The sequence below is a fragment of the Bufo gargarizans genome, chromosome 4 (assembly GCF_014858855.1).
Source record: "Bufo gargarizans isolate SCDJY-AF-19 chromosome 4, ASM1485885v1, whole genome shotgun sequence".
Taxonomy (NCBI): domain Eukaryota; kingdom Metazoa; phylum Chordata; class Amphibia; order Anura; family Bufonidae; genus Bufo; species Bufo gargarizans.
In genome coordinates, this window is record NC_058083.1 from 214,457,591 (window position 1) to 214,485,516 (window position 27,926).

At 46.9% G+C, this 27,926-nt stretch overlaps 1 protein-coding gene across 2 annotated transcripts in view; it reads right to left on the reverse strand.

Moving 5' to 3' along the window:
* Window positions 1-505: 505 nt before the first annotated feature.
* Window positions 506-27,926, reverse strand: part of LOC122936025 (cytochrome P450 2J5-like) — a 357,425-nt gene continuing 330,004 nt past the window's right edge. For both annotated transcript variants that reach the window (XM_044292019.1, XM_044292018.1), the window contains 3 exons: window positions 27,596-27,783; window positions 5,323-5,464; window positions 506-1,744 (listed from right to left, as the gene is read on the reverse strand). In XM_044292019.1, coding sequence (XP_044147954.1) covers window positions 1,566-1,744; window positions 5,323-5,464; window positions 27,596-27,783 — 509 coding nt within the window. In that variant the 3' untranslated portion in view covers window positions 506-1,565. The remainder of the gene's footprint in view (window positions 1,745-5,322; window positions 5,465-27,595; window positions 27,784-27,926) is intronic.

The window sequence follows — 27,926 nt, forward strand, 5'->3', positions numbered from 1 at the left end:
CCAGGCTTTGGACCCCCCGATCTGATATTGCTGACTTATCCTGTGGATAGTCCATCAATATTAAAATCCTGGAGTACCCGTTTAATGAGTCAGAAATGCACAAGAAAAAACTACACAATATTAACCCCTTAGTGACCACTAATACACATTTTTACTGACATAAACAAACAGGGTTTTAGCGAAACAACTGGCTTTAACCCTTAGGCCACCCAGAGTTTTTTTTTGTTTTTGCGTTTTAATTTTTCTTCCCTATTTTTCTTGAGCCATAACTTTTTTATATTTCTGGTCACATAGCTGTATGAGGGCTTATGGCAAAACTGACCCATGCGCTTTATTCTCTGGGTCAGTATGATTACAACGATACCCCATATGTATAGGTCCTTTATGTCTAATAAGTGTAAAAATAAATGTAAACTTTTTTTTTTTTACATCACCATATTCTGATCCCAAAAACTTTTTTATACTTATGTCTACTGAGCTGTTTAGGGACTCATTTTTTGCGGAACAATCTGTAGTTTTTATTGATACCATTTTGGAGTGTGCGTGACTTTGATCACATTTTATTACATTTTGACCCTTTTTTCCGTTACACCATTCGCTGTATTGGAATTTTTTCCCCCTATTTTAATAGAATGGGCATTTTCGGTCGCAGTGATACCCATGATGTTTATATTTATTGTTATTTAGATATTTATTTTGTGGGGTGATTTAAACTTATTTTTTTTTTATATTTTTTGTTAAAATATTTTTTTTTACATTTTTGTGATGATTTTTTAGCTCATATATGAGCTTGTAAATTATGTTTTTACATTTTAAATTTTGTTCTATCAGGGATTTTTAAAATGCCATTTAAACTCAATGTTGCTTATTTCTTATACAGGCCTGCCATCTGGTGGCCAAAATAAGAATTGCAGCATGAACACTTTCAGCCTCGTCAGTGAGTCTGAAAGTGTTCAGCGCAACTAGCGATGCCCCAATTTGCCACACGGGGCATCGATAGAAAGCGCTTCTGGGTTTTTGTGCATTTAGATGCTGTGATCTCACTTGGTCATGGCTTCTAAAGCATTTAAATTACCACGATTAGCATTATTGACAGTCACGGTAATTAGCCGCAGGTCTCTGCTGTTTGAAACAGCAGAAACTTGCTGGCCATGGCACCTGCTGCACGTGCCAGCGGGCGCCATATTCGCACATCGCTACATTGCTCCAGCGCTGTGCATGTAGCAAATGCGGCAGCTGGCAGCAAAGGGGTTAGTCAATCATTACATGTACCCAAAATGGTGCATTAAAAACTATAACTTGTCCTGCAAACAATAAGACCTCATACAAGTACATTGATGAAAAAACTAAAAAGTTATAGCTCTTGGAATGCGATTTTAAAAAAATGTATGTGGTCACAAAGGGGTTAAGAAGGTCCTTTTAATGTTATGGCTTAATGGTGTGTATTTACAGCTTTTTGGGAAAACTACCGATTGGATAGAATGTGCTATCTATGGCATGAGAACATGGATACAATGTGCTATCTATGACATGAGAATAAAAAAAAATGCCACATGTAAACTAATCTAACGGGGGATAGCACAGATTTCATATGGATGAGGTCTTAATGGAGGTCCAAAAATTCCATCCATGTTAACTTCAGTTACTCCTTGGGGAAGATGAAAGCTTAATGTCTTCAGGAGGGTGGTAAGAAATATAAAGAGCTCCATTCTGGCTAATTGTTCTCCCAAACAAACACGATGGCCTGTCAACAGATGGGATGAATATGATTAATAAAAAGCTAAAATCAACTTCAACAACTTTAATCTAATCACCAGTAACCTCGTTATGGTTAATATGTAAAACAAAACTGTAAAGCTATTGCGAATCAGAAAAAGGAGACAGCAGATAACAGATTTAGGGGACATTTATCAAATCAGATATGTCGGTTTTGTGGTCTAAAAAAAAGTCACAACAGATGCTAACTGCAACATTTGGTTAAATTTGTGACATTTGGTGATCACAGTGGTCTATGTTTAACAGCTAAAATGAGACTAGACCTGGATTATGGCTCATTTACTAAAAGTTGCAGTCTATGCCAGACTACCCCAGGTGTATTTTTACACCTAAAGGTGTAAATCACATTACACTCACACCAGATATACTATTAAGGTGCACCATTTCATAAATTTGGTATAGGTACACAAAGTGAAGCCAGACTACTGCAAAAATGTCCGCCTTAGGACTCATGTACAGTGAAAACGCACACAATCAGGGGACTGCCATATAGGCTTCTTCTGGCCCTTTATGTATCAAGAAGCAGTACTTATAGGGGGTTGTACCTCTGTACGTACGCGGTTTGCATGCCAGTGCCTTTTTTATTATAAAATTAAAAGCTTATATAGGTACTCTAAAGTCCCACTAGCTGTGCATGAGGCCTAAAAACATTAAAACGCTAAAAACGCATTAAACTGCATAGAAGTAACTAACATTTAGGTAAACTTGTGATAAAGAGAGCCCTCGGTAAAAGTGATCAATATGGTGAGTGCAACCTGTTTTAACCCATATTAACTAGTGATACGCGGCAGGGGTCACATTCGAATTCCCGATATTTCGCGAATATTTTGTAGAATATTCGTTAAATATTCGCGAATTCGAATATTTGTTATATTCTACAATTTTTTTATTTGAGAAATCGGCAAGGTAATGATCGCGTAATATGCAAAAATGCTAATTTTTGTAATGGGAGTTTTTGTAATGCAAATTTTTATCGCTAATTTTTCAATTGCCGATTAAAAACATGATTCCTCCCTGCTTCTTGCTTGTGGGCCAATGAGTCATTGGCCCACAAGCAACTTAAGCAAGGAGAATTATGACTTTAGATGGGAAAAATTAAGAATATTCTAAAAAACAAATATATAGGACTATATTAAATATATTTGTTTTTTTGAATATTCGTAATATTCTAAAACAAGAATATATAGCAATATAGCGAAGATTCGAAAAAACGAATATAGAGCAATTTAGCTAATGAAGTGCTCTAACCTTTTTTTTTTTAAATAGTTGTCATTTTTTTCCAACTTCAGATGAGAAAAAAATTACAACTATTAGACAAAGAAGATTATAACACTATATTAGCTAAATTGTTCTATTTTTTTCGAATATTCGCTATATTGTTATATATTCTTGTTTTAGAATATTACGAATATTCGAAAAATGAATATATTGAATACAGGTCCTTCTAAAAAATTAGCATATTGTGATAAAGTTCATTATTTTCTGTAATGTACTGATAAACATTAGACTTTCATATATTTTAGATTCATTACACACAACTGAAGTAGTTCAAGCCTTTTATTGTTTTAATATTGATGATTTTGGCATACAGCTCATGAAAACCCAAAATTCCTATCTAAAAAAATTAGCATATTTCATCCGACCAATAAAAGAAAAGTGTTTTTAATACAAAAAAAGTCAACCTTCAAATAATTATGTTCAGTTATGCACTCAATACTTGGTCGGGAATCCTTTTGCAGAAATGACTGCTTCAATGCGGCATGGCATGGAGGCAATCAGCCTGTGGCACTGCTGAGGTGTTATGGAGGCCCAGGATGCTTCGATAGCAGCCTTAAGCTCATCCAGAGTGTTGGGTCTTGCGTCTCTCAACTTTCTCTTCCCAATATCCCACAGATTCTCTATGGGGTTCAGGTCAGGAGAGTTGGCTGGCCAATTGAGCACAGTAATACCATGGTCAGTAAACCATTTACCAGTGGTTTTGGCACTGTGAGCAGGTGCCAGGTCGTGCTGAAAAATGAAATCTTCATCTCCATAAAGCTTTTCAGCAGATGGAAGCATAAAGTGCTCCAAAATCTCCTGATAGCTAGCTGCATTGACCCTGCCCTTGATAAAACACAGTAGACCAACACCAGCAGCTGACATGGCACCCCAGACCATCACTGACTGTGAGTACTTGACACTGGACTTCAGGCATTTTGGCATTTCCCTCTCCCCAGTCTTCCTCCAGACTCTGGCACCTTGATTTCCGAATGACATGCAAAATTTGCTTTTATCCGAAAAAAGTACTTTGGACCACTGAGCATCAGTCCAATGCCGCTTCTCTGTAGCCCAGGTCAGGCGCTTCTGCCGCTGTTTCTGGTTCAAAAGTGGCTTGACCTGGGGAATGCGGCACCTGTAGCCCATTTCCTGCACACGCCTGTACACGGTGGCTCTGGATGTTTCTACTCCAGACTCAGTCCACTGCTTCCGCAGGTCCCCCAAGGTCTGGAATCGGTCCTTCTCCACAATCTTCCTCAAGGTCCGGTCACCTCTTCTCGTTGTGCAGCGTTTTCTGCCACACTTTTTCCTTCCCACAGACTTCCCACTGAGGTGCCTTGATACAGCACTCTGGGAACAGCCTATTCGTTCAGAAATTTCTTTCTGTGTTTTACCCTCTTGCTTGAGGGTGTCAATGATGGCCTTCTGGACAGCAGTCAGGTCGGCAGTCTTGCCCATGATTGCGGTTGTGAGTAATGAACCAGGCTGGGAGTTTTTAAAAGCCTCAGGAATCTTTTGCAGGTGTTTAGAGTTAATTAGTTGATTCAGATGATTAGGTTAATAGCTCGTTTAGAGAACCTTTTCATGATATGCTAATTTTTTTAGATAGGAATTTGGGGTTTTCATGAGCTGTATGCCAAAATCATCAATATTAAAACAAAAAAAGGCTTGAACTACTTCAGTTGTGTGTAATGAATCTAAAATATATGAAAGTCTAATGTTTATCAGTACATTACAGAAAATAATGAACTTTATCACAATATGCAAATTTTTTTAGAAGGACCTGTATATTGCTATATATTAGTTTTTTTGAATATTCAGCATTTTTCCCATCTAAAGTCATGATTCCTCTCTGCTTAAGTTGCTTATGGGCCAATGACTCATTGGCCCACAAGCAAGAAGCAGGGAGGAATTATCTTTTTACTCAGCAATTGAAAATTCGCATTACGGAAATTCGCAATCAACACTACTCCTAAAGTCAAAGATACTGCAGCCTTCTCATTGGCCCACAAGCTAGAAGCAGGGACGGATCATGTGTACTGATTTAAAAAAAATCTTGAATATTCGAAATTATGAATATATATCACTATATTCTAAATATTCGCGAGTTCTTGAAGTGCCTATATTTGCAATAAAAATTCGCAATTCGAATATTCGTTATCAACACTAATATTAACCAACAATTAGAACATAATCAGTTCTAGCTTGCATCAATGTATCATGCAGAGTAGTCTTCTTATTTTGCAAACTATGTCCCATAGACATCTAATTATAACAGTATTATGTTACCTATGGAAAATGGTAGGAATGCTTCATTGCTCTGAAAATTGCCATCTTCATCCAAAAAGTTTGATGGATTAAACGTTTCCGGGAATTTCCACTGTTTAGGATCCATGTGAACAGAGTCCAGGTTAGCTATAATTATAGTTCCCTAAGGGAATGGGAATCATTGCACATGTTAAAGACATAGACAAATATTGTAATGTTCTATAAAGGGGTTGTTCCAGGTACAGAGCTGAACCCGGACATATCTCCATTTTCACCCCTCCGGCCTCTCTGACATGAGCATCGCAGTATTTCATGCTCCTATGCTCCCACCCTTGTCCTGCTCATGTCAGTGGGGCTGAGTGGGTGAAAACGGGGATATGTCCAGGTTCAGCTCTGTACTCAATCTCTTTAAGTTTAACATAAACATCAATTACCTCTAAAGTCTCTGTTTCCTCTTTTGTCGGTTTGCTAAACACTTTAACCTTTTTTTTATGTAAGTACTACATTTCTTCCTATAGGAGTCACTCATCACCCATGTTTCCCAGAGTGTCACTAAATAACTTTATAACTGTATATATATTGCACAACATTACAAGTACCAACCCCGTTAAGTTCTTTCAAGCTCCAAACATTGCTGTGAACTACAAACTACTAATATCTGTGGTACCACAAAAACCAGTAAGCCTGAAGTGAAATGAACGGACCACCACAAAACTTACAGCGACCCTACAGAGACAAACATTGAACACCAGGAGGATTGTGAACTATACAGCCACAGTGGCAGTGCTGGGCATGCACTATCGCGATATGGGAACACAGCGAACAATACGCAGACCATCAGATCTACCGCAGTCATGTGCTGCTATAGATGTAGCAAGCAGCGAACACTGCTATTCCTGCCTGGTTATGTGACCAAGGTCCAGTAAATACTAAAACATTATTAACACACTGCTGGGTTGTTTCTTACTGTCTATCTGCTGCTATCTGTTTGCGGTTAGTGAATTGCAGATCTGCAAAACACGGATGCTGCCTGTGTGCGTTCTGCAATTTGCGGAACGGAAGGGGTGGCCCATTATAGAAATGCCTATTCTTGTCCGCGGACAAAAATAGGACCTGCTCTATATTTTTTGTGGGGCCGCGGAATAGAACTACGGATGCAGACAGCACACGGGGTGCTGTCCGCATCTTTTGTGGCCCCATTGAAATGAATAGGTCCGCACCTGTTCCACCAAATTGGGGAACAGATGCGGACCCATTCATACGGTCGTGTCAATAAGCCCTTATGTTGTGAATCCTTGACAAATCTTCTGCCACTTGTAGTTAAAAATGCCAAATCTTTATTTCAAGCGCATAAAAAATGGAAGGATAATATGTTTCATCTGAAACGCTTAGCTTTTTAATGTTATTTTGTATTGCATGATGATGTTTTTATGCACTTAAAATAAAGATTTGGGGACACATTTATTAAGACTGGTGTTTTAGACGCTGGTCTTAATAAAGACCCATATTTGGCGCCGGCCTCTCCATAACTTCGGTGCATCCAGCACCAGTTCCAAAAGTAAGACAGCTTCCTAGCTGTCTTACATTTAGACCATTTTCTACACCCAAAACAGTAATAGATAATGGTAAATGAGAGGGGTCCACTGGCCCGCATCCCATGCTGGACAGAAAAACGCTGCTTGAAGCGTTTTTCTGTCCGCAGTGGGGACACAACCAAATGGAACTGAATTCATTACGGTGTACTCTATTTTGTTCAGTTCAGTTTTGACAATGAATGGGGTCAAAACGGCCATATAGCCATTGCCTGGAGTGTTTTGACTTTTTATTTCTTTATTATTTAGCTCTATGGCATGTAGAGCAATGTCATATCATATTTTTGGAAGGCTGAGCCACTGCTTAAACGTGATCGCGCCAACGCAATCAAATGTTCGCGAACCGCAAGTTCGCAGCGGGCCCCATTCAATTTAATGGCAGGCGAACCTGAAAAACCTTCAGCTCATATTTGCAGCCACCAAATACTTACTAGAAGTGCACAAATAGTCCCACAACATGGACACTGACATACTAGAGGGGGATCAATGACAAAAATTCCAACAAAAAATATGTATCTTAATCAGGGGACATTTTTATGCGTCTTAAAGGGAAATTCTCTGAAATGTGCCCTGTTTTATTTTAGGCCACGGGAGTATAGGCCTTACAAATTAGGTATTCACCTGTAGAGATGTCGGGAACATAAAATTTTCCGTTCGCGAACGGCGAACGCGAATTTCTGCAAATGTGAACGGGTGAACCGCCATTGACTTCACTAGGCAGGTGAATTTTAAAACCCACAGGGACTCTTTATAGCCACAGTAGTGATGGAAAAGTTGTTTCAAGGGAACTAACACCTGGACTGTGGCATGCCGGAGGGGGATCCATGGCAAAACTCCCATGGAAAATTACATAGTTGACGCAGAGTTGGATTTTAATCCATAAAGGGCATAAATCACCTAACAATCCTAAATTTTTTTGAACAACGTGGTTTAAACAGGTAGTGTAAGGGTTACTCCCAGGGGCGTACATAGAAATCACTGGGCCCCATAGCAAGCATCTGAATTGGGCCCCTTAACCCCGCCCACTACCCACCCCTAGCCCATCCCACCTCCTGTCCTGGCTCCTCCCATGCCACACCCCATTAAAGAATCCCTAATGCCCCCCAAAATGCCCGGGGGGGGGGGGGGGAAGGAGTAGGAGAGCACACTGTCCACTATGAGCCCCCCAAAATGCTCAGGACAGTGTGCTTTCATTCTACTCCTCTCCCCCCCTGGGCATTTTGGGGGGCATCAGGGTTTGGGGGGCTCATAGAGGACTCAGGAGGGGGGGGGGTGGAGGCTCATAGAGGACAGTGTGCTTTCCTCCTACTCCCCCCCCCCCCCCTTGACATTTTGGAGTAATGGGGGCATTAGGGGTTGGGAGGCTCATAGAGGACTGGGGGGGGGGGAGTCTCAGAACAGTGTGTTTTCCTCCTACTCCCCCCCCCTGGGCATTTTGGGGTAATGGGGGCATTTTGGGGGGCTCATAGAGGATTCAGGGGGGGGGCTCATACAGGACAGAATAGGAGGAAAGCAGATTGTCCTCTATGAGCCCCCCAAACCCTTAATGCCCCCCAAAATGCTCAGGACAGTGTGCTTTCCTTCTACTCCTCTTCCCCTAGCCCTGGGCAGTTTGGGGGGCATTAGGGGTTGGGGGGCTCATAGAGGACTCAGGGGGGGGGGGAGCTAATACAGGACAGAGTAGGAGGAAAGCAGACTGTCCTCTATGAGCCCCCTCCCTATGAGTTCTCTTGCTACCTGGCAGTGGCAGGCAATGCTGCCTTAATCTATCCCTTCCCGTTCCCATACAGAACAACAAACGGCACACCAACCAATCAATAGAAGGTGACCACCGTCCGGGACTCCGTGTCCGGTCAGGAGTGGGCGGGCAGGCAGGCAGGCAGACCTTCAGGCTGGGGCTGAGCTCGGTGCAGGGTCAGGTCAGAGAATGAATGGGTTTAAGCGGCGCCCGCTCCTGCTGCCTGCAAACACTGGCCAATCAGCAGCTGCCTCTTTGTGCTGCTGACTTGTGCTGATTGGCCAGTGTGAAAAGAGAACACGCCTGCAGCCTGGCCGGGAGAATCAACTTCATGCAATGAGGCAAGTTAATACAAGACAGGAGGGGGGCGGGGCCACCGATCAAAGTCAAAGACAAGTGCAGCGGGCCCGCTGCGCCTGCGCCACAGTGTGTGTAGTGTACTACTAGTACTGGCTAAAATAAACAGAGGGGGCGGGGCCTTCCCTGCGCTCCGGGCCCCCCTGCGCTGCGGGCCCCATAGCAACGGCGTGGTCTGCCTATATTGGCGGTACGCCACTGGTTACTCCCGCTTCACAGACATTGACAGACCAAACTCCCCTTTTAATGCACCGCAAACAACAGCAAACAGTCCATTTGCCCAACAGCAAACTTCCCATTTGCACAAGGTTGGATACCAAGCTAGCCATGTCCCGTTGAGGTCATTGAAGGTTTCTTCCTCCACCCAGCCACGTACAACACCAAGGGTCCCCGAAGGTGAATCGAATTGATTTTTCGAATGGGGAGATGGTTGAAAAAACGCTGGCTCCCTCCCCTTTGTTTGAATCCACACCACGGTCACTGCGTCTGCGCCGTACAATTTACTGTCACACCCGATATGAGTGGTATTTTCTGTAGTACTATTCTCATCAGTTTAATCCCTGTTACGTAACGTCCCCAATCTGGGGTCCATTTATTAAATTGATTTTTCAGTTTAATCCCTGTTACGTCTCCTATCCGGGGACGTGTGTCGAATTGATTAATCATTGTCGAATTAACGACATCCTGAAATAATTTTGTTCTGAGCTCTGTACTTGCTTTGTATTGGAATTGATGGGGATTTTTTAAATTGTCTGCATTATTTCTAATAAACTATTAAGAGACTTTATTATGATTTTTTAATTTTATGTATTAAAAACCCATACAACTTATAAAGAAAAATAATGTTTTTTCTATGAAAAATTATCCAGCCGATCGCTTTTTTTTTTATTTTTTTTTTTTATTTGTATTTTTATTTTACAGACAATATAAAAGCAAATTTCCAATCAGATATACTATAATAGCGCACATTAGACAGTGTATCGTCTCCATGCCATATATCGGACACATACAACAAAACAATCTGTGACCAGAGGAGTCAGCTCTAATACCAGTACATAGGCATGGGATCCACAACCCAAAAAAAAAACACACAAGAATAAAAAAAAAAAAAAACCATAAACCCAACCCCCCTCCGCCCCGCCCCCTCACCCCCACCCCTCACCCCCCACCCGTTTCCACCCGGCTTGGTGCGGCCGCCGCGAGGGGCGGCGGAGTATTCCTGCCCCCCTCATAAGGATTTTCATTAGAGCCTTTACAATTTCACACGTATTCTGGCGTGGGCTGTGTTGATAGAGTTTATCTAGGAATATATAATGGTTTGTTGGGGTATATCAGTGGTCTCCCCAGTTACTAGCCATCAATTCTGCTCTGGGGTATTACGGCTGGCTATTTCCCTTCTCTATGGGCCCATTCCGGTAGCGTCGTTTAATCCACGTCGTTTCATGCCCTCAAAATGTGTTATTCGCGTCATTAAACTTTGCCAATCATTGATTGTTGGGGGTCTATCTTTCACCCACTGTCTCAAGATTATCACTTTGGCCAAAAGCCGATCGCTTTTAGTCTGATCATAATGAAGCAACGGCCTTATGTGGGGTGTGGCAACATTGCCAACACACTCATCGAGGTGATGATCACTTTATTGTGATACGCAAGCCCCTTCACCACAACAAGGTACCGATCATGAAGGGGAATTGACACATGTATGTGCCTTTTTTGCAGCCACAGTGCAGCACTAGAGGCCAGAAAAATTAGGTATTGTTGCAGCCTCTGGATCCCGAAGGGCTGTGGCGATGTGTAGGACTGAAAAAGCTCTGCATGTCCTCCATCAACAACACATCTGTAAAGCGTCCTGTCCTTGCCACCGTGGTCATGGTAGGAGGAGGATTACTTTCCCCTCTCCCCCTGTTAGATTCCCGTTGTGCTGTGACATCCCCCTTATAAGCTGTGTAAAGCATATTTTTTAGTTTGGTTTTGAACTGCTGCATCCTTTCTGACTTACGGTAATTTGGTAACATTTCTGCCACTTTCTGCTTATACCGGGGGTCTAGTAGCGTGGCCACCCAGTACAGGGCGTTCTCCACCATCCTTTTTATACGAGGGTCCCTCAACAGACATGACAGCATGAAAGACCCCATTTGCACAAGGTTGGATGCCGAGCTACTCATTTCCCGTTCCTCCTCCTCACTGATGTCATTGACGGTCTGTTCTTCCCCCCAGTGTCACGGCCAGTGGTATGTTTTGTGACACTTTCCTTCACTTGGTTGCCCGTGGCAACGTGTGGTGTTGTGTGTATGTGGTGGCAGTGTCTCAGTCCTATGGCTGATCCCCAGGACATGGTTGCCACGCATGCCGTTGCCTGCGGCAACAGGTGAAGTGTATGTTTATGTGTGTGATTCCCCTTTAAGTGGCCATCTTCCCTTGCCTGGTGTTGGAAGGGTTAAATCCCTTCTGTATGTGTGAACACTGGATGTGTCCGTGTGGGTGTGGCTATTTGGACCTTTAAAGCCTCAGTGAATATCTCTAGTCTGAGGGGTACTTCAGCCATGGTTAGCTGGAGCAGCCTCCTGTGTATTCCATCTGCCAGTGGGGGCCACCCTTGTGGTCATAGGTTTATGTATGGTGTTTAGAAGATGTTTGTTTGGTCTTTATTTATTGCAGAATATGGTTTCCTGGGTTCCCGTGTGATGTCTGTGTGTGCGGTGTCCTTTGTGTTGTTTGTGGACAGCAGCACTTGCACGTGGGTTCCAGGTTGTGTGTCTGTGGCAGGTAAGTGTGGTATTTGTCTCACTTACCTGTCATTGTCATATGTCTGTTCATGTTCCCCTTTCTTTGTAGCTTGGCCAGTGAGACTCCAGTTCCTCCATGTCTAGGAGGAACAGGTCGTCTTACCCTGCTCCTAGTCCAGGGCCACCCTGAGGGCTAGCAGGAATATCAGGTTCTGGAGTATGAGCCCTCCTACCTTCAGGGTTGGCTCATACGGATAGGAGACAGGGTCAGAATTAGGGATGTGTAGGAGGTGACCTGCTCCCTGATTCCTGGCCTGGCCTGGCATTGACCATCCGTCTTCTGATACTGCACGGCTGAGGGTTTTCCCCATCCTCAGCCGTGACACCCAGCCATGTACAACACCACGGGTCCCAGATAGGTGACAACAACGAGCACCCTGGGATGCCTGCTGTGGTGTCATGGTCTTACCTTCTCACTGTTCTCCTTCGTTTGACATGTGCTGGCGGCCATCTTGGTTTCTGGGTTTCTTGTAGCCTCCCACCCTGCGGCTCCTCCTTCCCACTGGGAGGAGCTGGATGCCTAGCTCATATATATAGAAGGTCTGTGGCTTCAGTTCCTTGCTTGGTCCTCCTGTGTGCACATGCTTCAAAGACTGCTGCTGCTTCCGGTTCCTGATCCTGGCCTTGTCTGACTACCCCGTTGGTTCCCGATCCTGGCTTCGTCTGACTACCCCGTTGGTTCCTGATCCTGGCTACGTCTGACTACCCTCCTGGTTCCTGACCTCCGTCTACGCAAGACCCTGCTTCAGTTTAGCCATCCGTTTGGACTTTAGCTACGGCTTGATTTTCAATAAAGCCTTCTTATTCCACCTATCTCTGTTGTACGTCTGGTTCATGGTTCCATGACATTAGGACCAAGCCATGAATTCTGACGGTACAGGGCCATCCTCGCTACCTACGCTGGTTGCCAGACTTGATCAGCAGGATCACCTGTTGGGTCGGTTCGCTGTGGCGTTACAAACCCTGCTTGAACGCACGGCTCATTTAGCTTCCGTTGCCGATGGGTCGGTTGTCGCTCCTGGGCCCGCTCCTACTGCCGCTCCGGTTGTTGCGCCAGAGTCTACCCCGACACCTGTTGCTGCACCTGCGGTGTTTCGGGGTATGACCGGTTCTGCCCCCCTTCCACAGCGCTTTGGGGGAGAGCCAACTCAGTGCCGAGGTTTCCTTAACCAGGTGGCCATTTATTTCGAGTTGCTGCCACATGCCTTTCCTACTGAGAGATCAAAGGTGGGCTTCTTGATCTCGCTGCTCTCGGACAAGGCCTTGGCCTGGGCCAGCCCTTTATGGGAGAACAACAATCCGGTGGTTGCCGAGTTTTCCGGTTTTGTTGCTTCTCTTCGGAAGGTATTCGATGTGCCGGCTCGTGCTGCCTCTGCTGCGAAGCTCCTTATGTCCATCAGACAGGGTTCACGATCCGTAGCTGAATACGCCATTGAGTTTCGTACCCTGGCAGCAGAGGTGGGCTGGAATAATGAGGCTCTGGTCGCTGCTTTCTCTCATGGTCTCTCGGATGCCTTGAAGGATGAGATTGCAGCCAAGGACCTACCAGTGGAGCTCGAGTCCCTTATTTCTTTCCTGATTTTGATTGACACCAGACTCAGGGAGAGACCTTCCTTTAAGGAGAGCCTGCGGAGGCCTTCTAACAGATTGGCGCCTACGTTTGCTGTCCCACCCGTGCCTCCCTCTCCTCCCACGCCTCCTGGGGATGACTGGTCTGGGGGTCAACCCATGCAGCTGGGGGTTGCTCGCCTGTCCGAGGGGGAGAGGGTACTCCGGAGACGCGAGGGCCGATGCATGTACTGTGGTCTCGGTGGGCATTTTCGGTTGGCATGCCCGAACCGTCCGGGAAAACGCTCGCACCTGAGATCCTGTCGGGGGCAGATCTTGGGTGGAGTCTCCTCGTCCCCGGTTTCCCGTGTTGACAAACCACTGATTACTGTTGTCCTCTCCTGGGTCGGGGGCTCGGTGATGACCCAGGCGTTGGTGGACTCTGGTGCTGGTGGCTTGTTCATTGATAGTGTGTTCGCCGCCGCCAATTCCATTCCTCTGCAGCCTCGAGGTTCCCCACTGGCTCTTGAGGCGATAGACGGCAGACCCCTTCTGCCGCCACACGTGACTCAGGAGACCCTTCCAGTGGGGATGGCCATTGGTGCCGTTCACAGAGAGTCGGTCTGTCTCCAGGTTATTTCGTCTCCACACTACTCGGTGGTCTTGGGGTACCCCTGGCTCCAGAAGCATAATCCGACTTTCGATTGGAGATCGGCCGAGATCCTCTCGTGGTCACCGCAGTGTGGGGCTAGTTGCATCCATGGGCCTGTCAAGTTGCTGTGTACTTCCTCGGACTCTCTGTTGCCTCCTGAATACGAGGAGTACCGGGATGTATTCGATAAGGTGCGTGCGGTTGCCCTACCTCCGCACCGCCCATACGATTGTGCCATAGAGTTACAATCTGGTGCCGTTCCTCCTCGTGGCAAAGTCTATCCACTGTCGGTAGCGGAGAATGTGGCCATGGAGGAGTACGTGAGGGAGGCGCTTTCACGCGGACACATTCGCAAATCCTCGTCCCCGGCAGGGGCTGGATTTTTCTTTGTGAAAAAGAAGGGCGGTGAGTTGAGGCCTTGCATCGACTACAGGGGTCTCAATCGCATCACGATCAAGAACGCTTACCCGATACCCTTGATTTCCGAGCTGTTCGATCGCCTCAAAGGGGCCACGGTCTTTACCAAACTCGACCTGAGGGCGGCATATAACCTGGTAAGGATCAAGGCGGGCGATGAGTGGAAGACCGCGTTTAACACCAGGACCGGTCATTATGAATCCTTGGTTATGCCCTTTGGGTTGTGCAATGCGCCCGCAGTCTTCCAGGAATTCATCAACGATGTTTTCCGTGACCTGTTGCAGCAGTGTGTGGTGGTCTATTTGGATGACATCTTGGTATATTCTGCATCCATGGAGGCCCACATTCTGGATGTCAGACGAGTGTTGCAACGCTTACGAGAGAACAAGCTGTTCGGTAAGCTTGAGAAATGCGAATTTCACCGATCCCAGGTAACCTTCTTAGGTTACATCATTTCCGCTGAGGGGTTCTCCATGGATCCTGAGAAGGTTTCGGCTGTCTTACAGTGGCCCCAGCCCAGTGGGCTTCGTGCCCTGCAGCGCTTTTTGGGCTTCGCCAATTATTATCGGAAGTTCATCAGGGACTTTTCCATGCTAGCCAAGCCTCTCACGGATCTGACCAGGAAGGGCAGTAATCCTCAGGTCTGGCCGCTCGAGGCCATCCGAGCTTTTGAGGCTCTAAAGTCCGCCTTTGTGTCGGCTCCGATTCTGTCGCATCCCAACCCTGGGTTGCCTTTTGTCCTCGAGGTGGACGCGTCTGAGACGGGAGTAGGCGCCCTCCTGTCTCAGCGTAGAACACCAGAGGGTCCTCTGCTTCCTTGTGGGTTTTACTCCCGGAAACTGTCTTCCGCGGAGTGCAACTATCAGATTGGTGACAGGGAGTTATTGGCCATCGTGCAGGCCCTTAAAGAATGGAGGCACTTGCTCGAGGGCTCGGTGGTTCCGGTTCTCATCCTGACGGACCACAAGAATCTGACCTACCTCTCTGAGGCCAAGAGATTGACACCACGTCAGGCCAGATGGGCTCTGTTCTTGTCACGTTTTAATTACGTGGTCTCCTACCTACCCGGCTCCAAGAACATCAGAGCGGATGCCTTATCACGGCAGTACTCCGAGCTGTCCGGGGAGGAGTCGATTCCGACTACGGTCATACCCCCGAATCAGATCCTGGCTGCTATTCGCACCAGCCTGACCTCTCCTCTGGGTGAGCAGATTTTGGCGGCTCAATCTGGTGCTCCCTCTGGGAGACCCAACGGCAGATGTTTTGTGCCTGAGGAGTTGCGCACTCGGTTGTTGCGAACCTACCATAACTCCAAGGCCGCGGGGCACCCTGGAAAGAATCAGCTGTCCTGGGCGGTTTCACGTCTGTTCTGGTGGCCTTCTCTACGTTCCGACATCGCCGCATATGTAGCGGCATGCTCCGTTTGTGCCCAGAGTAAGTCCCCTCGGCACCTTCCGTTGGGCCTTTTGCAACCCATAGCCACCGGGGAGCGTCCATGGTCACACCTGGGGATGGATTTCATTGTGGACCTTCCTGCATCCCGAGGCCATACGGTCATTCTCATGATTGTGGATCGGTTTTCCAAAATGTGCCACTGTGTTCCTCTCAAGAAGTTACCCTCTGCACAAGAGTTGGCCTCGATTTTTGCCAGGGAGGTCTTCCGGTTGCACGGTTTGCCCAAGGAGATTGTGTCGGATCGGGGGAGTCAGTTTGTGTCCAGGTTCTGGCGCGCCTTTTGCTCCCAGTTGGGGATTCATCTCTCTTTCTCCTCGGCCTACCACCCTCAGTCCAATGGGGCCGCAGAACGATCCAATCAGGCCTTGGAGCAATTCCTTCGTTGCTATGTCTCCGATCACCAAGACAATTGGGTTGACCTCCTGCCTTGGGCTGAGTTTGCCAGGAACACGGCGGTGAACTCTTCCTCTGGGACGTCTCCCTTCATGGCCAATTATGGGTTCCAACCTGCCGTGTTACCGGAGGTATTCTCTCCCCAGGATACTCCGGCTGTGGAGGATCACCTTTCCGTCCTACGTACTTCTTGGGTACAGATCCAGAGGTCCCTTGAGGTCTCTGCGCAACGCCAGAGACTCCAGGCTAATCGCAGACGAGCGCCCGCTCCTTCCTACCAGGTCGGAGACCGTGTATGGTTGTCCACCCGCAACCTCAACCTTCGAGTGCCCACTCCCAAGCTGGCGCCTCGCTTTGTTGGTCCCTTCCGAGTGCTTCGCAGGGTAAACCCGGTAGCCTATGCCCTTGCGCTTCCTCCTGGCATGCGGATCTCCAACGTGTTTCATGTCTCCCTGTTGAAGCCATTGGTGTGTAATCGTTTCACTTCCTCGGTTCCTCGGCCCCGTCCGGTCCAAGTGGGCAATCGTGAGGAATATGAGGTGAGCAATATCCTGGACTCACGCCTGGTCCGCGGTCGGTTGCAGTTTTTGGTCCATTGGCGTGGTTATGGTCCAGAGGAGCGTTCCTGGGTTCCCTCCACAGATGTCCATGCTCCTGCGTTGCTCCGAGCCTTCCACGCACGCTTCCCTCTGAAACCGTTCCTTACTCCGCGGAGGAGGGGCCCTTGAGGGGGAGGTACTGTCATGGTCTTACCTTCTCACTGTTCTCCTTCGTTTGACATGTGCTGGCGGCCATCTTGGTTTCTGGGTTTCTTGTAGCCTCCCACCCTGCGGCTCCTCCTTCCCACTGGGAGGAGCTGGATGCCTAGCTCATATATATAGAAGGTCTGTGGCTTCAGTTCCTTGCTTGGTCCTCCTGTGTGCACATGCTTCAAAGACTGCTGCTGCTTCCGGTTCCTGATCCTGGCCTTGTCTGACTACCCCGTTGGTTCCCGATCCTGGCTTCGTCTGACTACCCCGTTGGTTCCTGATCCTGGCTACGTCTGACTACCCTCCTGGTTCCTGACCTCCGTCTACGCAAGACCCTGCTTCAGTTTAGCCATCCGTTTGGACTTTAGCTACGGCTTGATTTTCAATAAAGCCTTCTTATTCCACCTATCTCTGTTGTACGTCTGGTTCATGGTTCCATGACATGTGGTTTGTCTTCCTCCTCCTCAACGCCACATTCCTCCTCTGACTCCTCTTCCTCATACTCCTCTTGCAGCGTTGCCGCAGGTCCGGCAAGCGATGATGACAAGGCTGTTTCTGGTGGTGATGGTGACCACAACTCTTCCTCTTTACGCTAATCTACAGCCTGATCCAGCACTCTTCGCAGGGCACGCTCCAGGAAGAAAACAAATGGGATGAGGTCGCTGATGGTGCCTTCGGTGCAACTGACTAGGTTTGTCACCTCCTCAAAAGGACGCATGAGCCTACAGGCATTGCGCATGAGCGTCCAGTAACGTGGCAAAAAAATTCCCAGCTCCGCAGAGGCTGTCCTAGCACCCCGGTCATACAAATACTCGTTGATGGCTTTTTCTTGTTGGAGTAGGCGGTCGAACATTAGGAGTGTTGAATTCCAACGTGTCGGGCTGTCGCAAATCAAGCGCCTCACTGGCATGTTGTTTCGGCGCTGAATGTCTGAAAAGTGCGCCATGGCCGTGTAGGAATGCCTGAAATGACCACACACCTTCCTGGCCTGCTTGAGGACGTCCTGTAAGCCTGGGTACTTAGACACAAAGCGTTGTACGATGAGATTCAACACATGTGCCATGCACGGCACATGTGACAACTTGCCCAAATTCAATGCCGCCAACAAATTGCTTCCATTGTCACACACCACTTTGTCGATCTCCAGTTGGTGCGGGGTCAGCCACTGATCCCCCTGTGCGTTCAGGGCGGACAGGAGTGCTGTTCCAGTGTGGCTCTCTGCTTTCAGGCAAGTCAACCCCAAGACAGTGTGACACTGTCGTATCCGGGATGTGGAATAGCCCCTGGGGAGCTGGGGGGATTCAGTTGATGTGCAGCCAGACGCCGCAGCAGAAGAGGACTCAGCTGAGGAGGTTATGGAAGAGGATGGAGTAGGAGGAGTAGAGGAGGTGGCAGTAGGCCTGCCTGCAAGTCGTGGCGGTGTCACCAACTCTGCTGCAGAGCCACGCATTCCATGCTTGGCAGCCGTCAGCAGGTTGACCCAATGAGCAGTGTAGGTGATATACCTGCCCTGACCGTGCTTTGCAGACCAGGTATCAATGGTCAGATGGACCCTTGCCCCAACACTGTGTGCCAGAGATGCCATGACTTCCTTTTCAATCACTGAGTAGAGGTTTGGGATTGCCTTATTTGAAAAAAAAACTCGTCCGGGTACCTTCCACTGTGGTGTCCCAATAGCGACAAATTTTTTGAAGGCCTCAGACTCCACCAGCTGGTATGGTAAAAGCTGGCGGGCTAAGAGTTCCGTCAAGCCAGCTGTCAGACGCCGGGCAAGGGGGTGACTCTGTGACATTGGCTTCTTACGCTCAAACATTTCCTTTACAGACACCTGACTGTGGGCAGATGAGATGGAACTGCTGAAGGTGAGAGGCGGAGTGGCGGGTGGTTGAGAGGGGGCAAGGAGGACAGCAGTGGTTGACGTGGCTGAAAATGCTGGACCAGGAGGAGGATGGTGGCTTTCAGCTTGTGTGCTGCTTCTACTCGTCATCATGTGTTGATCCCATAGGCATTTGTGATTTGCGATCATGTGCCTTCGCAAAGCAGTTGTACCTAGGTGGGTGTTGGATTTCCCACGACTCAGTTTCTTTTGGCACAGGTTGCAAATGGCATCGCTGTTGTCAGAGGCAGACACACAAAAAAAATGCCACACTGCTGAGCTTTGCAATGACGGCATTCTGGTGGTGGCAACAGCATGCGTTGATTGGCGTGCTGTCTGGCTGACCCCGGGTGCCAATACATGCTGTCTGACTGTGCCACTAGCTCCTTGCGACAACCTCCCCCTGCTTCCAACTTGTCTCCTACTTCTCTCTGTCTCCCCTTCTGAACTTTCCCCCTCTTCTTCTTCTCTTTGAGCAGGCACCCACGTGGCATCCACGGACACATCGTCATCATCAACCACTTCACTTGTATCTGACACCTCAGCAAAGGAAGCAGCAGCGGGTACAACATCATCATCATCATCACACTGTACGTCCATGTGTGTGATGCTGCCTGACTGAGACATATCCCTGTTATCTACATCCCCTGGCAATAATGGTTGCGCATCACTAATTTCATACCACTGATGTGTAAATAACTCCTCTGAGGGATTAAGTGAAGCGGCTGTGGTGATAGTGGTGGTGGTGGCGGCGGGTGGGAGAGTGGTGACCAAAGCTGAGCTGGAGGAGGATGGTGCGTCAAGGTTCTTAGCGGAAGCTGTTGAAGATTGGGTGTCCTGTGTAAGCCAGTCAACTATTTTCTCCGAATTTTTGGGGTTCAGGGTACGTGGCCTCTGAACACTGGGCATTATTCCAGGGCCAGTGGAAATCACAGCACTACGACCACGACGGCCCCTGTGGGGTGGCCTGCCTCTGCCTGACATTTTTTTTTAGATAAGTGGTTTATGCGTGCAAGGTACTGTGCCACCCTATATAAGTTGTGGGCAGTGGGCACAGTACAGTCTGTGTGGGCCTGACACACACAGGCTTGCAATTTGCAAGTGTGATTATATCACAGAAAATTTTTTATATAATTTTTTTTATCTGCAAGGTATTTGAGTGAATGACACCTTGTAACGGTATGAGTGGAGGCCTAGCCAGTGACCACAATACAGTATGTGTGGGCCTGACACACACACAGGCTTGCAAATGTGATTATATCACAGAAAATTTTTAAAAATATTTTTTTTTTATCTGCGAGGTATTTTCTGTCACACCCTGTATGAATGGTGTGCACGTGCTGTCTGTGACTGAGCCGGCAGCCTCTCACACACGGGCAGCCAGGCAACTGCAATATATATATATATATATATATATATATATAAAAAAGCACACTGATGTACCAGCCCTAAAAAAGGGCTTTTTGGGGTGCTGTCAGGACGCTGTCCTTACAGCAGATGAGTCTGTGGACACAGAACAATGCCCTAGCTAACGCTTTCCCTATTAAATCAGCAGCAGCAGCACTCTCCCTCCTCTCACTGTGAATGCAGCTTCCGAATGAATCTAAAATGGATGTTGTCCAGGAGGTGGGAGGGTCTGCTGAATGTGTCTGTTGACTGTGAGGGGGCGGACCGAACATCGCATATGTTCGCCTGCAGCGGCGAACACGAACAAGCAATGTTCGCCGGGAACTATTCGCCGGCGAACTATTCGGGACATCACTATTCACCTGACATAAAAGAAATTCTGATTATGTGGCTCAAAGTACATTATGCGGTCAATGGATAAAATTTTACTGTAGGCCACTGGACTACAGGGCCCAAACATTAGGCATTAACCGGATAGAAAAGATCAAGTGATTATGTGTCCGGAGGTATATTACACGGTCAATTGATATCAATTTTACTGCAGGCCAGTACAAATATAGGGTCAAATACATATGTTTAAAAGAACTAAAAATATAAAATTGAATTAAAATTATGGCTAACGAAATCCCCCCTCTTGAAAAAAAAACCTAATGATAATAGCTGAAATACGTGGTCGTCACAGGTGTTAAATTCCTCCGAGGCCCAAAACATTAGGTATTCAATGGGCAGAAAAGGTCTTTTATGCCTCATTATTTACATGAGAGGGACCAATATTTGTTCTTGGTGTTGAAGAATATGTGTGGTCTGGCTTGAGGAAATTCAATAAATGTTGTCGTCAGAGGTGTTGAATTCCTCCGAGATCCATGCCTCATTAATTTTTAGAAATGTGAGGTAGTCCACACTGTCATGAGCTAGGCAAGTGTGCTTATCGGTCACAATCCCCCCTGTAGCGCAGAACGTCCTTTCGGACAGGACACTGGTCGAGGGGCAAGCCAACAATTCCATGGCAAATTGTTCCAGCTCTGGCCACAGGTCAAGCCTGCACACCCAGTAGTCTAGGGGTTCCTTGCTTCTCAGAGCGTCCACATCGGCCGTTAACCCGATGTAGTTGGACACCTGTGGGTCTAGGTCAGTGATGGCGAACCTTTTAAAGGCCGAGTGCCCAAACTGCAACCCAAAACCCACTTATTTATTGCAAAGTGCCAACAAAGCAATTTAACCTGAATACAATAGTCCAATATAGTATATCCTCTATGTACTTTATTATTTAGCTATAATAGCCTGCCTACATTCAGTGCGCTGCCTGTGCTGTTCATAGTGCGCCTGTACTGATGAATGGCAGGAAAAGTCTAAGGCATATTGTACACTATAGACTTTTTCCAGAGTGCGGGTGCCCACATCACTGGTCTAGTTGTTCCCCGAGGCTGGGTCCGGAGGGCAGCTGTTGATGGATTGGCTGCAAGAATGATCTCATTTCTGAAGTGACCAACAAATCTTCAAACCACCATCTTCTTGCATGCGTGTGTTACATTAGTACCCGCAACAGTTTATCTGTGGGTGGAAATTCCTCTGCCAGCGCCCGCAAAAGCAGAATGCAGCATTTCTCGAAGCAAGGCCTTTAAGTGCTGCATTCTAACAGCCCTCTGTCTTGCTGGTAACATGTCCGCCAATTTGTTTTTGTACCGGGGGTCTAAGTACGTTGCCACCCAGTATGGGTCCTTGCCCTTTATGCTTTTTATATGGGGGTCCCTCTTCGAACACTGGAGCATGAAGGCCCCAACTGGAAGCGGTGAAGTTGCCTGGATCCTGCTCATCGTCCAGGATAATGTCGTCCTTGGTCTCCTCCCCCCAGCCACGGACAACACCAGGGATCCCAGAAAAGTTTAAAGCATGCTCTTCTTGCTCCTCCTCCTCCGGGCACCATCCTCCTCTGACTCCTCTTCAGACTCCTGTTGTCCCCCCTGGGAATTCATCCAGCATTGTGACTTCCTAATCTTCCTGCTCCTGCTCCTCGACAGCTTGATCAATGACACGCTGCAATGCACGCTCCAGATAGAAGGCGCAAGGTACGATGTCACTGATGACTCCCTGGTTGCGACTGACCAGTTTGGTGATCTCATCAAATGGCCGCAGAAGTCTGCAAAAAAAATCAAGCTCCCCAGAACCTGTCCTTCAGCAGAGTTTGTACAGGCAGTCGTTAAGTGCACGTTTCTGCTGGAGCAGCCTATCAGGCATATGCAAGGTGGAGTTCCATCGCGTCGGGCAGTCACAAATCAGACTTCTGAAGGGCAAATGGTGTCGCCGCCGAACGTCAGCAAGGCGAGCCATGGCCGTGTAAGATCAAAAATGGCCAGAGATTTTCCTGGCCTACCGCAAGACATCCTGGACCCCGGGGTATTTTGCAACGAATCGCTGCACGACTAAGTTCAGCACATGTGCAATGCATGGCACAAGTGTCATTTTGCCCTGTTTCAGCGCGCTCAGCCGATTGGCACCATTGTCGCACACCACTTTACCAACTGTCAAATTGAGCGGGGTTAGCCACTGATTGGCTTGTGACCGCAAAGCTGAAAGGAGTGCAGGACCTATGTGGCTCTTGACTTCCATGCACAGCAGCCGCAGCACAGCATGGCAACGTCTCACCTAGCATAGGCTCTGAGGAGCTGGAGGTGGTAGCAGTGGAAAAGGAGGAGTCAGCCGAAGATGAGACAGAGGATGGAGTAGGAGGAGGAGATTAAGAGGCAGGCCTGCATGCAATCCGTGGCCGTAACACCAAATCCACACGGGTGCCATGGGTTGCATGGTTGACGGCCGTCAGAAGGTTCACCCAGTGGGCAGGAAAAATTATGTACGTACCTTCCTTGCCCGTGTTTCCTAGACCACGTGTCTGTGGTCAGATGTATCTTGGCACCAACACTGTGTGCCAGAGATACATTCACTTGCCGCTGAACGTGGCCATATAGCTCCGGAATGCCCTTCTGGGAGAATTATTTCCTTCCGGGGACCTTCTATTGCGATGTGCCAATGGCCCCATATTTTCTAAAGGCCTCTGAGTCCAGTTTATATAGCAGTAGTTGGCGGGCTAGCAGTTCAGACAAGCTGGCAGTCAGCCGTTGGCAAGAGGGTTATTCGGCATCATCATCTTTTTACGCTCGAACATTTGGGCCACGGAAGCCTGCCTTTTGCCAGATGAACGCGATGATGGCACGGTGGAAGGTGGAATGGAGGACAAATGGGAGAAGAGAGGAGAAGGAGAAGAGGCAGGACGTGGAGCGCCGGTAGTGTGGCTTTGTGGGTTCTGACGGTGTTGCTCCCACTGGGCTCAGTGATGGGAGGCCAGGTGCCTTCTTAAAGTGGTCGTCCCTAGGTGAGTGTTGACAGCACAGGCTGCAGATGGCAACACTCTTGTCAGCAGGGGACACGTTAATAAAAGCCCATGCGGATCCATGTGCCGGCGTCCTGGGAGTGCCAGATGTGACTGTGCATGGTGGATGGCTCGTTCCAGATACATTAGCAGTCTGCTTTTTGCCTCCTGTGCACTGTAAGTTCTGCATGCTTCTACTCCCTATCTGCTGCTCCGTCTCTCCCTCTGAACTACCCTCCTTTTCCTCTCTTGTGGGCATCCACATGACGTCCATCGACACATCATCATCGTCGTCCCCTTCACCACCACTGATATTAGAGATCTCAGAGTAGGCAGCAACAGCGGGGACCACCCTCCTTGGGCTGATCTGGGTACTGTCGTCAGACTGCTGGGTGGTGACCGTTGATACCTCCTCATGATTCGCTGCCAAGAATGGCAGCGCATTGGTAAGGTCTTGAAATTGATGGGAAAATAATTCCTCTGACTTGAGCAGATGGGATATTGTGGTGGTGGTGGTGGTGGTGGTGTCTTTGGGGGTGCACACAGCAGAGAGTAAAGAGGGTGCAGATAGAGAGGATGAGGAGGGTGCAGAAGCGGAAGGCTGAGTAAGCCACTCAACCAACTCTGGTGCGTCCTATGATGTAATCACACGCACCTTCTCAAACTTTAAACTTAGATTCCGGCCTGGTGCACCTGCCCGACCCCTACCACTCCTGCGGAATGGCCTGCCTCTTCCTCTGCTTGTCATTTTCATAATGACCATGTGACAAAAGTCCCTATAGAAGAGCAGTATTTGTGGAAGAAAGTATATCACACCCCTGTCTCAATCAGTTTTTTTGGGGGGCAAATGGTATATCACACCAGTAGAAATTATTTGTTCCAGTTGCGTTTGTCAATCTGTGTAGCTGCGGTAACGCAGCAAAACCGCAAACAAATGCTGCTCTAAACAAATGCACTATATAGAAAGTATATTATTGGTATTTCACACCCCTGCCTCAATCAGTTTTTTTGGGGGGGCAACTGGTATATTACACCAGTAGAAATTATTTGTTCCAAAAGCGTTTGTCACTCTGTTTAGCTGTGGTAACGCAGCAGAACCACAAACAAATGCTGCACTACCCAAATGCACTATATAGAAAGTATATTATTGGTATTATACACCCCTGCCTCAATCATTTTTATTGGGGGGCAACTGGTATATCACACCAGTAGAAATTATTTGTTCCAATAGCGTTTGTCACTCTGTGTAGCTGTGGTAATGCAGCAAAACCACAACCAAATGCTGCACTACCCAAATGCACTATATAGAAAGTATATTATTGGTATTTCACACCCCTGCCTCAATCAGTTTTTTGGGGGGGACAACTGGTATATCACACCAGTTGAAATTATTTGTTATAATAGTGTTTGTCACTCTGTTTAGTTGTGGTAACGCAGCAGAACCACAAACAAATTCTGCACTACCCAAATGCACTATATAGAAAGTATTTTATTGCTACTTCACACCCCTGCTTCAATCATTTTTTTTTTGGGGTGGGGGGGGCAACTGGTATATCAAATGTGTTGAAATTATTTGTTCCAATAGCGTTTGTCACTCTGTGTAGCTGCGGTAACGCAGCAGAACCGCAAACAAATGCTGCACTACCCAAATGCACTATATAGAAAGTATATTATTGGTATATCACACCCCTGCCTCAATAAATTTTTTTGGGGGGAAACTGGTATATCACACCAGTTGAAATTATTTGTTCCAAGAGCGTTTGCCCCTCTGTATAGCTGCAGTATTGCAGCAGAAACACACACAACTGCTGCACAATACAAATTCCCTATAATATATTTTCTATGTTAGTGTTAAAGGAGAATATTAATCACTAATATTTATGCAAATATCGATAATTAATATTCATAAATAGGCGCGAGTCGTCTAGCGATGACTCCGCCTATTTATGCCTAAATCATAATATATAAATATATATATATATATAGATAGATACCTATCTAGGTTAACTAGCTAACTTCCTCTGTTACCTATACACTCCACTGAACTACACTACGTGCGACTTACTATCACTATACTAGGGCGGCGACTACTAAAAACACCATACACTGTATATATATTACACAATACAATTATACAAGTCTAACAATACGCTATATATTTATAGATCAATTTATATAAATATATATATATACACATATAGACATACCCACCGCAGTATAGAAACAGTACTACAATAAACACAATACAAACCTAACTACACTACGCACAATTACCATTCCACCCCACACACTATCTATACATTACAATAATACATTCATACACACAAATATCAGTATCCCACCCGCCTGACTAATCACTGTCCCTACGGGGTACAAGGGGTTAAACACCCGGTCATCTCTTCAGAGCGCAGCACATCGCTGCCTGCGCTCTCTCCTGTATGAAGGGGTCCCGTTCTGAGCGCCGGATGCGCTCTCCTTGGGGGGGGGGGTCCCGATCTCCAGAGCGCAGTGCTGATGAGTTATTTAAACCCCGCGGCACTCGCTCCCGTTTTCCCGCCCTGCAGGTGTGCGCATGCACGCCTACCGCCAGGTCCACGTGGGCTGGAGCGGTGATATGACATCACCGCACCAGCCCGCGCTCCCAGGCAGGGGGATCCTTTGATCCTCCCGCCTGTGGAGATATCGCACATCTCTGGCGCTGTAATTACAGCGTTGGAGGTGAGCGGCACACAGGGGCATGGGAACTCTTTGTTCTCATGTCCCTGTTTGGCATACCATCTCCGGCGCTGCCAGAGATGGTGACAAAGGGCAGAGGATCTTTATTGATCATCTGTCCTTTGAAGAGGCCGAAACTGGACATAATTGTCCAGTTCTTGGTCTCTCCCCACCCAGCAGGCACATTCAAGAGGGGGGGCATCCATGGGAGCTTCTGGGCACAGTTTAACTGTATATATACCCTTATAGATGCTTGGGGCACATACATAAGTATATATATACATATATATAAAACAGGGGGTCTGAATGGGCAGCAATAAGCCCACCTATACACATATTATATACATAGAGATCTATGCTGACAAGGGGGCATACATACATCTCTACAGTATGTATACACCTACCACCTGGACTGGCCCATGCAAAAGGGCCAATATATATGCATATATGTAAGGGCATATATACATATATATTTAAATCCAACACTTCCCTCAACAGTTAGAAAGTATAATATAAGTATTTCACACCCCTCAGTATGTCACACTTTTAGATAGCACACCTATACCAGTCCTTAAAAGTACTTTTGTGACCCTATTAGCTAGTGTTTGGTGTCCCTAACCGTCTGTCCCTACTCCACATAACCTCTCCCTACACTGGCAAAAGACTGAATGTAAAATGGCGGCCAGATCGGGTTTATTTATAAGGTAGGCGGTATGTCCACGTGCTGAAACGTCTCAATTGGCTGTCCTGTACCACCTGGTGCATGTATCATGGGTCAAAGTTCTTCACAATGTAAAAGAATATGGCGCCGCCGGGTGAACCGCAAGGCCATCTCTACTTACAATATTAAAATATTTTACCACTGCTGAAATAGGCATATACAATACTGGATTTACTAATAAAAGGCTGTATGCACAGTTTGCCTGATGTCTTAGGCCCCACCCTTAAATAATGCCATATCTACACATGTCTGGCTTAAAAATGTTTGCCCGTTCTTAATTTACATATGACCACATATTGTTCAGTGTATTAGTATATAAATTGCCCCTTTAGTGGTTGTCTTTCCCCCATAGTCACCTATAGCCACAGGCCAACTGTGCCCGTGGGTAAATTCACGCCTAGGTATTAGATAATCAGAAAAACAGCTATCCCTGCAGTCGACAGGGAGCAAGAAGTTTATGTCTAATTAACCTCTTTGTTGCCCTTTCACTTTTTTCACCATTATTACAATGTCCATGTAATTACCTTTTTGATTAAATAACCATGAAATTCAATATCTTTTGTACATTGCCTAGGTAGGCCCATAGGAGCCACAGTAGAGAATCTCTGTATTTCATGGATTACAGCATTGGTGTACGGCAAACTCAATCGGTCTTCATATTGTAGATTTTCAGTGCTTTGTACAAAAGCATCGAGTTCTTTCTGGACTTTTACTATAAAACAAAATGGTAAAATTTGAGCTATCAAAATAACTAATTCCATTTGTCAGTACACTCTTAAATATTCTATATGCAGTACTTTAATCCCTTAGCACAGTCCAACAAGGCAACTTTTTACTAATTTCTCTCATCATTCT